At 39.8% G+C, this 14573-nt stretch overlaps 1 protein-coding gene across 1 annotated transcript in view; it reads right to left on the reverse strand.

Moving 5' to 3' along the window:
• Positions 1 to 14573, reverse strand: part of STIM2 (stromal interaction molecule 2) — a 288103-nt gene that overhangs the window by 208462 nt on the left and 65068 nt on the right. The window contains exon 2 of the mRNA XM_029589743.1: positions 14245 to 14375. Within this exon, the coding sequence (XP_029445603.1) occupies positions 14245 to 14375 (131 nt within the window). The remainder of the gene's footprint in view (positions 1 to 14244; positions 14376 to 14573) is intronic.

Raw genomic sequence — 14573 nt, forward strand, 5'->3', positions numbered from 1 at the left:
ACAATACTTTGAAATCCTCAGCTCAGTATACAACAGCAAATCAAAAAGGAATGGAGAATATGGAGAATATCATAATACCACTGATCACTCCATAGTAAGACTGCACTTAGAGTACTGTGTACAACTCTGGTCACAGCATATAAAAAAAATTTATAGAAAAACAGGAAAAGGTACAGAAAAGGGTGACCAAAGTAATAAAAGGGATAGAATGGCTTCCCTATGAGGAAAGGCTAAAGAGGTTAGGGCTGTTCAACTTGGAGAAAAGACGGCTAAGGGGAGATATGACAGAGTTCTATAAAATGAGAGTATCAGAATGGGTAAATCAGTTAAAGTAAGTAGCACATTTAAAACAAATTGTAGAAAATTCTCACTCAATTCACAATTAAGCTCTGGAATTCATTGCCAGAGGATGTAGTAAAGGCAGCTAGAATATATGGGTCTAAAAAAAGATTTGGACAAGTTCTTTGAGTCATCAATAAACTGTTATTAACCATATAGACTTGGGAAAAGCCACAACTTATCCCTGGGCATTAGCAGCAAGGGATCTATCTGCTGTTCAGGATCCTGCCAAGTATTTGTGACCGAGATTGGCCACTGTAGGAAACAGGATACTGGACTTGATGGACCCTCGGTCTGATCCACTAATGGCAATTCTTATGTTATGTTCTTCGTGGTCTTGTGCCACTCCTCCAGGTAGTGCTAACTCCTTCCTCCTACAGGAGTGGCTGGTTGCTGGATTTGGAAAGTGGTCAAAAACTTTGGCCAAGTTTGTGCTGGACCTATTGCATGGATTTTGGCTAATGGCTCTTATGTTGTCTGGGACGAGACCAAAGTGGTTGGTGCTGCAGAAGTAGAAGTGGCATCCAGAAACTTTGGACTTGCAGGAAGAGGCATCCCTGAAAGTATGATCTTTTAACAGAGTAGCAAGTACACCTTTCGGAAGGGTGTTCTGGTCCTGTGACAAGAGAGACTGGACTGCTACATTCTGTTCCCTAATGTGCGCCACTGTTCCACTAAACCTTTCCCCCCAAAGAAATTGTTACTGAGGCAGGGCACATCCGCCAAATTTTTGTAGACATCATCGCGAAGATTACTGGCTCTTATCCAGGTCATGCGGCATGCTCCAATGACAGCTGAGGAGGAACATGCGCTAATACCAAATGCCCCATAAATGGAACGAATCAAATGATGTGCACGTTCAACAAAGTGTTAAGAGAATGCAATCTCCAGCCAGAAGAAAAGGATTCAGTTTTTTGTATAAGTTTTGCAAAATCAGTGGCTAGAAATCCTTGCATTTAGCATGGAGCTTTGAAACATCCTTTTGCCAAAACTGTCTAGGTGCCGAGGATCCTTCCTAGTTTGTTTTATTTATTTATTTATTTTGCTTTCTTCACAGCCAATTGTACCACAACCGATAGGTTAGCTGTACAATTCCTAACTGGAGATTTTTGTACCCTGTATTTAAGGTCAAGTTTCCTTGATACTAGGATGCGGGTAACAGGATTTTCCCACATTCTCATTTGTAATTATTATAGGATTTGGTGGGTCAGAAGGGGCTGGTGGCTCCTCTGGCATTTCCAGAATTTGTGTGAGGGTCTTTGTCCTTGCGCACATTTACTCCAAAGGCTTTCCCCAACTTGTCCAAAAGCTTAGATTAGGAAAGGTCTTCCAAGGAGATGAGTGGTCTGGACATGCTGGCAGCGTCAGAGGGTATCCCTAAAGAACTCACTTCAGAGCCCAGAGGTGAGGGAACACTAATCCAGGACTCCAAAGATGGCAACTGAGGAGTGGTCTTTGGTCATCTTGACAGAAAAAAATTAGTTAAGAAAATAAAACGTAGAGAGAGATAAGAGTTTCATGTCCATGCTCTTGCTCAGAAGAAATCCTGAGCTCTACTACCTTGGAGACAGAAGTCCGTTCAGTGTCAACGGATGACCTCACCCCTATGTCAAGGCTAATTCAGCCATGCTTAGTCCTGGAAAACTTTTAATATATAGAAGTTTGAACAAAATGACTTATCACATAGCAAGTTTATACCAAATTTAATTAAAAATTGTCTCTCTACATACAATCATTCTCAGAAATGGAAATATACAACTCAAATCAACAAATACTACAATCCCCTGGCAGTGGAACTGTGAGCTTCCCATTTAAATTTATAATACCTGCTACTGGAAATACGGTAATCCCAAAACAAAAATAAACCTGCTAATTAGCAGCTCACTGTAACTATTTCTAAAATTCTTGGAATGCCAAAACCAACAACTAAAGTAGCAGAAATAAAAGAAAATTAATACCAGGTAAATCAGTAATTAAAGTAACACATCCATTAAGATAAATTCCATTTCCCTCTCCCCACCAGTTTTTCTTCTGGGTTTCTTTTACATGTAAAGTAAACTCACAACACTGCTGGTCCTAGGAATTATTGTAAGTAAACAATCAATGCACCCAATAAAATCTCTCTCTTAGACCTGACACCATATAAAAAATTATAGACAAACAATTGGCACATCTCCATTCACAGGCCTTTCACCTATTTCAAGCTGTAGCCATTCCCTGAACAGCAGGATATGGTACATGCAAATAAATCACATGTATATTTATTAGGGATATCCTGAAAACCCAGCTGGCTGGGGTGGGGCCCATAGGACCGGTTTGAGCACTCTTGCTCTATGAAATAATGCACTGTTTCCGTGGCTGCCCTACATTATGGAACAGTTTACCTGCTGAGATCCATGTCATTATGGACTTGAAAATGTTTCACAAAAGTTTGAAACACGACTTGTGTCAGCTGACATATGTATAATGTTTACTATGTCTTCTCTTTCTGTGCTTTCACATTTATGTAGTTATGATTTGTCTGTTATGATATTTATGTGCCTATGTTGCCTGCTTAGGACAGTTTGTGTCTGTGATAAGCGAGCTATAAAATTTTATAATAAATACAAAATAAAATAAGTTAATTTGAGAACTTGTACTGCTGCTTTAATACTTTTATCTCCTTTTTGAAAATAGAGAAAATTTCATTCATGGTTACATTTGTTATAAAATTAAACAACAAAGAAAAATTAAGATACTCATTTTCCCACCAAAAGTAGGATGTCACAATTAAGTAACAAAGCATGACAAAGAACTTGCTTCTGGTGGATATCAGCACACCTTGGGCCATAGATGTTGGAACAGGCTGGGCCACTCAGGCTCTGGCCCATCCAGCTTTTCTCCAGGCCTGGCCATCTCTGCCCACAGGTAAAAATACAACAGTAGCAGCACCAAATGACGACATGCCTGATGGTCCCATCCCATGCGAGCTGGAAAAGGACTCCGCAGCAGTGCGGGATAGTGACACGCCCACACGTAGGAAGAGGATCCAGAGTTGCGCAGGTTGGTAACACACCCAAGGGGTTTCTCACCCCCCCTCCCCTCCCCCATGGAGAGAGAATGAGGACCCCATAGTGGTGCAGAATGGTGATCCCCTGCCAGGATTAAGATGACCCAATGAGTGTGTGGGTGTGAGGGAAGGGGAAAGAAGAAAAGGGAATCGGATGGAATGGAAGGGAAGAGAAGGCAGAGTAAGTGTGAGGGGGGAGAGTGGGCAAGTTAGTGTGATGGAAGGGAGGGAGAAGGGAGAGAAGAGAAGGGAAATGAGTGGGAGGGAATGGGAGAGAAAAGGGAAAGGGTATAATTGAATGATAGTGGGAAGTAAGAGGGAAAGGGTGAGAAGTACAGAAGGAATGACACTGTTTGGGGGGGGCAGGTATGAATGGGAGAGAATGCAGGGCCAGTGGAAGCACTAAGCAGCTGCCTACAGCATCACAGTTTTGGCTGTAGCACAGCCATGGCAAGATTGCAACTGTGACTCCTTGTTCTTCCCTCCTACATGGGTCCAGAAGAGAAAGATGTGTCAGTGGGTCTGCATAGGTGGGAAGGAGGAAGTGCAATCGCTGCGGCTAGAAGGAGTAGGAGCAACATCAGCCCATGCTGCAGGAGGAAAGAAGAGTCCCATTGGCTGCGTGGGCTGAAGGTGGAGGCTGCCGCTTGTGCACTCCAAAGGAAAAAAGTGAGCTAGAGGATGTATGTCTCAGAATGAGCATGTGTGTGTATAGGAGAGAGTATGGACAATATTTGTATGCAGCCCCCTCCCACCATCAATTCAGGACAGCCTCACGGTGACTGTAAAGAGAGCAGGGAAGTTTATCCTTGGTTTTAATTATTATTGAGGTCATGTGCCATTTTCAAATATTTAATTTTAAAAATGTTTTTAATTACCAGATATTATTCTATTCATCAGCTCTTTTGAAATTTGTGTTGTTTTTATTTATATAGTTGGGGTTTTTTTTTTATTATGACTGATGTTTAAAATTGCTATTTTATTGTTTGATGTTCTATGAGAAATGGTAATGTTTCTGTTTTTCCATGGCACTGCATACAGTCTGGCTTGTTGCAATTTCCAGCTCAGTTTTTGTCTGCACGATTCTATTTGTACTTTGCCGTCTCTTTATTCTTAATCTGGTGAGGATCTGTGTGTGTTTTGCAAATGTGATCAAAGTGAAGTATTCTGCTGTGCACTTTCTGTGTAGTATCTATAGTAGCCTGATTTGTTCTGTTTTCCTATAATAGGATGTATACTGGTGTTTTAGGGCCTAGTGTAACATTTGCAGTACTACATTTTCGAGGGTAAAGTTCTGATAATTACTGCTTTTTTGTATGGGAAGTTTACTATATTGCAACAGTAGTTCAGTTTACTCGTGGCTTTCTGAAGGCCAAGCTCAAACACACTTTACAAAATGCTTAGTAATACCATATGGGTTCCAAAGGTCTTTTTCGCAAGGTTTCCTCGCTGGCATCACAACAGTGTATCTACTAGATAAATGAAGCTTGACCGACGTGCCACAAATGCGCAATAGAGAGCAACTCTACCGCGCATGCGCGGGCAGCACATCGGTCAGAACGGAGCGTGCCCGAAAAAAAAAATGGCGCTGGGTCCTTAGGAGCAGGAGCGGCGGCGGCGACGAGCGGGAGGAGCAGTAGCGGTGGCGGCAACACGCACGAGGGAGGGAGGGACACCCCCCCATCTGCCGGTTGTGGATGAGCTGAAAGGGGAGGGGATTGAGAGAGGGGGAGTGAGGGGAGGGAGGAGAGAGTAAGCTGAGGGGAGGAGGGGAGAGTGAGCTGAGGGGAGGGGGGAGGTGAAAGGGAGGGAGGAGAGAGTGAGGGGAGGGGGGAGGGAGGGAGAATGAGGGGGAGGGAGTGGGAAGGAAATGGACCGAAAAAAAGTTTTTTACATGTAGCCCGTTGTTACGGGCTTAACGGCTAGTTTAAATATAATATACATATTGCAAGTGATAATTCTACCTCAGAAGTCTGTACTTTGAATATCTTTTTTCATGTAAAATGTATTATAAATGCATAATGTTTTATTGTGTGTGTTGGGGCAGGGAGGGAGCAGTGGGGGTACAAGGCTGTAAGATTCACCTGGGATACCTAATACCCTTGCACCAGCCCTGAGAGTTCACCTCACACAAACCCTCACTGCTCATCTCCCATTTCCATAAGGGGCAAATGCTTGGGCAACATTATCAACATGAGCTTAAATATTCTTTTTAAATCAGATGAGTGGTGCCCAAACATTAGGATCGTTTCTGTATCTTTAGGCCACATTTTCTTGGTCCAGTATAGTACAGAAAAATCGTTTAGTACCGATACTTGCTTCTATTAGTGATGCTGTTTGTCATTTTCTCCTTTACCAATATGTCTGCTTTCTAGCATCAAGCATTTTATTGGTTGGTTTCTGAATGAATAATTACATTCTATGATTTATGCATGTAATATAAGAAACAAAGAATGGCATTAGCTGTAAATGTAAAGTAAAAAACTGACAATGGGAGAAGGGAGTGAGCTGGAGTGAGGTGGGATGGAGCTAGGGGCCGATCTTGGTTAGCCTTCCCATCCATAAACTCGTTTCACCGCCCCGGGTCAGATTAACTCTTCTATGATATGAATATAGCCCACTTAAACATGCATTCTGGAGTACTTTACTATGATTACAAACATTTACAAGAAAATGTGTTAACAAAAGCCAATTCAAAATTTTAAACTGCATTTGGTGATTCTTCATTAATAACAAATCAACAAAATAAATACATTTTGCAATTATTAACAATAATGGCTTTCACATGCATCACAACTATACATCCTTTCCATAATCAAACAGAGGAGGACCAGAAGGCTCATCTGCATACTGCTCCCAGCATCCCCCGAGAAAGGCGTCCAGAGGTCACCGCAAGCGATCCAGGCATTGAGGTCCGCAGCCACAGCTTCCAGAGGCCCCGCACCCTTTGCAGTAGAGGAGGACCGGAAGGCTCATCTGCATACTGCTCCCAGCATCCCCCGACAAAGGCGTCCAGAGGTCACCGCAAGTGATCCAGGAATTGAGGTCCACAGCCACAGCTTCCAGAGGCCCCGCACCCTTTGCAGTAGAGGAGGACCGGAAGTGCGCGCCTAACGGCGCAAATCTCAAACCCTTCCATTAACTGAGTGAAGATTAATTTAATAGGTGGTTAAAGAGGATTGGTAAGTATAGTTTTCAGAAATTTTTGAGCTTATAAAAGTATGGTGAAAAGTGAAATTAAGGGATATATTCTTTAGAGTGTGTGAGTATCTGAGGTAATAAGGAAGCCAGAGATAGTTAATTCTGTGTCTGTCTTTCCCACCCACTCAATCCTTGATTTTTAGGCACGAGACACTTTCTGATTAAAAATCAATCAGGGTCTTATCTAAAAATCATACTATTGTACCAGCTCTTACTGAAAGTTTAATCATCCCCTTGTAGGACACTAGCTGATTAATTAGTAAATTCACCTGTAAATTTAAAGTACTCTTATTCCAACTCCCTTAGTATCCTAAACTTAACTAGGAACTCAATAAAACTAAGATGAAGGCAGCAGTCCAGCAACAAGAGGGGGGCTTTCCAGTCTTTTGCATTGAGTGTCACATGTATGATTTTTTACCCGCCGGTGAGAGATTGTATGTGTGCACTCTGTGCAAAGAGCTCCTGGCTCTCAGGGAACGAGTCCGATCTCTGGAGGCTAGAGTAGCAGACTTGGAGGAGCTGAGGGAGACAGAAAGGTACATTGATGAGACCTTCAGGGACATAGTAGCCAAGTCCCAAATACAGTCTGACAGCCCCAGTGCTGCCTTGGATCAGAAAGGTCTCCCAGTAGGAGAACATCACCCTGGTGTAGCAGGAAGTGATCCTGTAGCAAGGACCTGCTCTCCAGGTGATGTATTGTCCTCTCGCACTGAGGACAAGTCTCCCAGGGCTACTGCCCAGGAGGGAAGGGTTAGGCTGGCCATCATAGTTAGTGATTTGATTATTAGAAATGTAGATAGCAGGGTGGCTGGTGGACGTGAGGACCGCCTAGTAACTTGCCTGCCTGGTGCGAAGGTGGAAGACCTCATGCATCACCTAGATAGGATTTTAGACAGTGCTGGGGAGGAGCCGGCTGTCGTGGTACAGGTGGGCACCAACAAGATAGGAAAATGTGGGAGGGAGGTTCTGGAAGCCAAATTTAGGCTCTTACGTAGAAAGCTTAAATCCAGAACCTCCAGTGTAGCATTCTCTTAAATGCTCCCTGTTCCACGCGCAGGTCACCAGAGGCAGGCAGAGCTCCGGAGTCTCAATGCGTGGATGAGACGATGGTGCAAGGAAGAGGGATTCAGTTTTGTTAGGAACTGGGGAACCTTTTGGGGAAGGGGGAGTCTCTTCCGAAGGGATGGGCTCCCTGGTTAACCAGGGTGAAACCAGACTGCTGGCGCTAACCTTTAAAAAGGAGAAAGAGCAGCTTTTAAACTAGAATAAAGGGGAAATCCGACAGTCGCTCAGCAGCGCATGGTTCGGAGAGAGCCACCTTCAAAGGATATTAATGATGCATTAGAATTAGGGCATCCCGACAGTGAGGTTCCAATAATAAGAAAAGTAAGTCCAGGTGCCTGTAACTAAAAACTCACCTGAGCTAAAAAAAATTCTAACTTATCCCTATCAATTAAAAAAGCAGAATGAAAATACAAACAAAAAACAAACTTTGAAATGTTTGTATGCTAATGCCAGAAGTCTAAGTAGTAAGATGGGAGAATTAGAATGTATAGCAGTGAATGATAACATAGACTTAATTGGCATCTCAGAGACATGGTGGAAAGAGGATAACCAATGGGACAGTGCTATACCGGGGTACAAATTATATCGCAATGACAGAGAGGAACACCCGGGAGGCGGTGTGGTGCTTTATGTCCAGGATGGCATAGAGTCCAACAGGATAAACATCCTGCATGAGACTAAAGGCAAAATTGAATCTTTATGGGTAGAAATCCCTTGTGTGTCGGGGAAGACTATAGTGATAGGAGTATACTACCGTCCACCTGGTCAAGATGGTGAGACGGACAGTGAAATGCTAAGAGAAATTAGGGAAGCTAACCAAATTGGTAGTGCGGTAATAATGGGAGACCTCAATTACCCCAATATTGACTGGGTAAATGTATCATCGGGGCATGCTAGAGAGATAACGTTCCTGGATGGAATAAATGAAAGCTTTATGGAACAATTGGTTCAGGAACAGACGAGAGAGGGAGCAATTTTAGATCTAATTCTCAGTGGAGCACAGGACTTGGTGAGAGAGGTAACAGTGGTGGGGCCACTTGGCAATAGTGATAATAATATGATCAAATTTGAATTAATGACTGGAAGCTGAACAGTATGCAAATCCACGGCTCTCGTGCTAAATTTTCAAAAGGGAAACTCTGATAAAATGAGAAAAATTGTTAGAAAAAAACTAAAAGGAGCAGCTACAAAAGTAAAAAATGTGCAAGAGGCGTGGTCATTGTTAAAAAAAAATACCATTCTAGAAGCACAGTCCAGATATATTCCACACATTAAGAAAGGTGGAAAGAAGGCAAAACGATTACCAGCATGGTTAAAATGGGAGGTGAAAGAAGCTATTTTAGTCAAAAGATCTTCATTCAAAAATTGGAAGAAGGATCCAACAGAAGAAAATAGGATAACACAAACGTTGGCAAGTTAAATATAAGACACTGATAAGACAGGCTAAGAGGGAATTTGAAAAGAAGTTGGCCGTAGAGGCAAAAACTCACAGTAAAAACTTTTTTAAATATATCCAAAGCAGAAAGCCTGTGAGGGAGTCAGTTGGACCGATAGATGATCGAGGGGTTAAAGGGGCACTTAGAGAAGATAAGGCCATCGCGGAAAGATTAAATGATTTCTTTGCTTCGGTGTTTACTGAAGAGGATGTTGGGGAGGTACCCGTACTGGAGAAGGTTTTCATGGGTAATGATTCAGAGGGACTGAATGAAATCACGGTGAACCTAGAAGATGTGGTAGACCTGATTGACAAACTGAAGAGTAGTAAATCACCTGGACCGGAAGGTATACACTCCAGAGTTCTGAAGGAACTAAAAAATGAAATTTCAGACTTATTAGTAAAAATTTGTAACCTATCATTAAAATCATCCATTGTACCTGAAGACTGGAGGATAGCTAATGTAACCCCAATATTTAAAAAGGCTCCAGGGGTGATCCGGGAAACTACAGACTGGTTAGCCTGACTTCAGTGCCAGGAAAAATAGTGGAAAGTGTTCTAAACATCAAAATCACAGAACATATAGAAAGACATGGTTTATTGGATCAAAGTCAACATGGCTTTACCCAAGGCAAGTCTTGCCTCACAAATCTGCTTCATTTTTTTGAAGGAGTTAATAAACATGTGGATAAAGGTGAACCGGTAGATGTAGTATACTTGGATTTTCAGAAGGTGTTTGACAAAGTTCCTCATGAGAGGCTTTTAGGAAAAGTAAAAAGTCATGGGATAGGTGGCAATGTCCTTTCGTGGATTGCAAACAGAGAGTAGGATTAAATGGACAATTTTCTCAGTGGAAGGGAGTGAGCAGTGGAGTGCCTCAGGGATCTGTATTGGGACCCTTACTTTTCAATATATTTATAAATGATCTGTAAAGAAATACGACGAGTGAGATAATCAAATTTGCAGACGATACAAAATTGTTCAGAGTAGTTAAATCACAAGCAGATTGTGATAAATTGCAGGAAGACCTTGCAAGACTGGAAGACTGGGCATCCAAATGGCAGATGAAATTTAAAGTGGACCAGTGCAAGGTATTACATATAGGGAAAAATAACCCTTGCTGTAGTTAACGATGTTAGGTTCCATATTAGGAGCTACCACCCAGGAAAAAGATCTAGGCATCATAGTGGATAATACTTTAAAATCGTCGGCTCCGTGTGCTGCAGCAGTCAAAAAAGCAAACCGAATGTTAGGAATTATTAGGAAGGAATGGTTAATAAAACGCAAAATGTCTTAATGCCTCTTTATCGCTCCATGGTGAGACCGCACCTGGAATACTGTGTACAATTCTGGTTGCCGCATCTCAAAAAAGATATAGTTGCGATGGAGAAGGTACAAAGAAGGGCAACCAAAATGATAAAGGGGATGGAACAGCTCCCCTATGAGCAAAGACTGAAGAGGTTAGGGCTGTTCAGCATGGAGAAGAGACGGCTGAGGGGGGATATGATAGAGGTCTTTAAGATCATGAGAATTCTTGAACGAGTAGATGTGAATCGGTTATTTACACTTTCAAATAATAGAAGAACTAGGGGGCATTCCATGAAGTTAGCAAGTAGCACATTTAAGACTAATCGGAGAAAATTCTTTTTCACTCAATGCACAATAAAGCTCTGGAATTTGTTGCCAGAGGATGTGGTTAGTGCAGTTAGTGTAGCTGGATTCAAAAAAGGTTTGGATAATTTCTTGGAGGAGAAGTCCATTAACGGCTATTAATCAAATTTACTTAGGGAATAGCCACTGCTATTAATTGCATCAGTAGCTTGGGATCTTCTTAGTGTTTGGGTAATTGCCAGGTTCGGCCTCTGTTGGAAACAGGATGCTGGGTTTGATGGACCCTTGGTCTGACCCAGCATGGCAATTTCTTATGTTCTTAAGACAAATGGCAAGTAAATGATAGCTGTGATAACCGACTGCTGGGGCCTGATCACTTTTAAACTAGAAATAATTTTATCAAGATACTTTTAAATTGCTGCTTCCAAATATTTTTTCTTTTTTTTTTAAACTACCAAATCATTTGAAAACCTGTTCACTTTAAAAGAAATCTGCTTTATAGATTACAGACTAGTTTATAGAGGTAGAAAGGTAGAAATCAGTTAACCTAGCAGAACATATTCCCACTTTTCCCTAAATCAGTATTATTAAGTATTCAGCTTTGGTAGTTGAAGGAGACTCAGTTTTAAAGATTTTGAACAAGGGAAACACAAGAGATAAGACAGGAGACAGAGAAGAGAGCAGCAGAGCAGGTCTTCTGCTTCCACGGTACTTCAAGTGTCTGGCTGGTGAATGAAGTCTTCCTGTAATTTTTGTCTAGGAAAATGGTATGCTGAGAGGGTCTGATTATACCGGGATCCCTCATTAAATGGTTTTAAAGGAAAGGTGTTCCACATGCATAATTATGCAAACATTCCCAAATATGGTACTCCAGAACTCTGGGATAAACCAAATAATTTAAACTTTACTCACTTGTTTGCCAAAAACACTCCAAGCAAAGAACAGCAGCTTAAGGTAATAATTCAATAGACCAAATAGTAATACAACCGTATACATAAATATAATAAAAGCCTTTTTACTTAATAAAATTTCCTTGTAAGTGTATTCTGAAGTATCAGTGGAACACTTATGTATTTTTTACTCCAGAACAAGTATTGAATTTCTTGGCAAATAGAACACCTGAAGTTGTAAGCTCTGCATAATTGGGAGAACACCGTAAGAACTACTTTGTATATAATTACTCTCCTTCCCCTTTTTTAAGTTATTATTATTTATTTTTCCAAGTTCTATTTACCTTGTTCATTGTAAGACATTATTCTATATACTGTCAATGTATTGTTGTAATGTAAACCGAAGTGATTGGTAACTTTGTATATAAAACTGTTAAATAAATAAATAAATAAATAACTCTTGTTGTTAATATACGTAAATTAAGAGACCTCTCTATATAACAGTCAAGTTAGTCTTTTTTTCTTTTGATATTGGAAATTGTACTGAGGTTGAGAATACCTCCCCCTTCTATTATGGGGACTTGGAAGGAGTAAATTTAGATTTAAATATTTAATTAAGGAAGAATTATTTTCTTATATTGGTTATTTATAAGCTCTCCTTTTCTGTATATGTATGATTATGAATATATATTGGTTATTTATAAGCTCTCCTTTTCTGTATATGTATGATTATGAATATATAATTGATAACCATAAAAAAAAAAATATATATATATATATAATAAAAGCCACATGCAATCAGCATATATATAAAAAAAAAATAAAACATACAGGAAGTAGGATACTATTCCAAGATGAGCACAGCACCTCCCATAATCTGATATATAAAACTAGTAGCGATGGCATTAAAATGGCTGGCCTATTCATAATCCATATTTTAATTTATTTACTAGGATTTATCACCGATTTATAATTGATGGTTCACCCAAGCTGGGGAACAATTTAAGTAAAATTAAAATCAAATAAAAAGAATAAAATAGAGGAAAAGTAGAGATGAGGAGGAAGTGGGAGGTGGCACTGTGCTTTTAACAAGGCTTTCTCAACTATATAACAAGGCTTTTTCAACTATACCTGAATGTGTGTTACACTGATGGGAAATACCTGAATACAGATTAGTGAAAGCCAAGACAGCCGATGATAGTTTACATTAACATTACTCTACTTGTTCCTTTGTGCTTCATTTTCTGATTTGTTTATGCTACCAACATAAAACATAGACGCCAAACTGCAGCAATATTTCTGAAAGGGTGATATCCGCAGGATTGGCTCGGCATACACAGAGCTTAAACAAACTATAGCAGGAAACAGAACACAAGGTGTGAAAGCAGGAGATAAAACTAAATGTACATAACATATGGTGGTCTGCACAGAGGGCCAAAATCCAGACACTGCATATTTCAGTAAAGTTATAGAAATAACATGTTATACAGCAAATAAAAAATGTTACACAAGGTTTCCACATCTCAAATATTTGTATATTAAAACATTGCTTGGCTTTATAAAGCTATCACTTCTATCCATCTTCTTTATTGATTGCCTTTTAATTAATCTCATTTTAATGAGTTAACATTACTGTCTTTCAATATTATTTTATAATTCTCAATTATACCCTGAATAATACAAATCTTTAAAGGCCTAGTATTAAAAAAAGAACCCTTCAGCAAAGGTCTTTCCTTTTGCTCTAATCTCACATTGAAGGCAACTTAACTATTCAAGCTGCTTGAAAATATCAGTTTTTAAACCATCAAGAAACAGGAAGCAACATGTATGTCATAAGAACAAATTCTGGTTCATGACCCGTATATATCATTTATGAAATCAAAGGTAATATAGAGCTATCAGACAGCACTCAATGCAAGTCCTTTGTGCCAGTGATCTGAACATAGGTGCTCCCAAGAACACAGGGAGAACTGTAGTTTAGAATTTTAAAAATAGCAACTAAAGATTTTCAATTCATAATGGGTATTAGGTATGTAAGCATATTACTATTTACCAAGCATAATTTTGCAGCAAATTATACACAGGAAGAGTAATTTTAAAACAACCTGCATAGGATTTGAGGTCCATATGTACAAAGTGTACACAGACTCAATCCGAATTTTCAAAGCGAATGCACAGGTATAAGTATACTTTGAAAATTAGCAGGTATACACAGAACCAAGCATGGCATTTGCACATACATTTACACCTGCCTGGGAGCAGGAAGAAATGTGTATGCATATATTTAAATGCAAATTTTCTAAAATAAAAAATATGCACATAGTTTCCCCACTCCAATTCCATTCCTGGAACTCCTCCTTCCAGTATGTATAAAAGTACGCACAAAATCAAATTTATGCGTACAACCACCCCCACCAAAGCAATTTTCTGAAGCTAATTTACATGCATAAACTCAGTTTATGCACATAAATGCTTTTGAAAATCAGACCCAGTAAGTACAGTGATCTTAACCATTTTTAAATAAAAATCTTTTAAATTATTTTGCATATCTCATGACCTTTCAAGAATATAATGAGAAAATTTGTGATATAAATTTGATGTTTCAAACAAATAGAACTAAAAACATTTCTTCTATTAAGATGCCTCTCTCCTACCTCATCACTTTCTTCTACTTCAATCCCACCATCCTTGTCGTCATCCATTTGTTTGTGGATCGTGCGCAGAGCTTCCAGACTGAACCGGTCCTCCTCCGTAAGACAAGGTGGGCTTAGTGAAATACATGGATCTGGAAAGCAACAATGAATTGGTTACAACTGAAACTCTGGAATAAAGATTCAAATCCAAAGACAATAAAAAAAAACAAAAAAATAAAACACACCTATAATAATTATATACAAAAAAGGAACTTCAGGTTATAAAAGATAGGGTACTTAAAAACAAAATCAAATATACTTAGAAATAAAAACATGACTCATTTTTAATG

Source organism: Rhinatrema bivittatum, chromosome 1, assembly GCF_901001135.1.
Source record: "Rhinatrema bivittatum chromosome 1, aRhiBiv1.1, whole genome shotgun sequence".
Lineage (NCBI taxonomy): Eukaryota > Metazoa > Chordata > Amphibia > Gymnophiona > Rhinatrematidae > Rhinatrema > Rhinatrema bivittatum.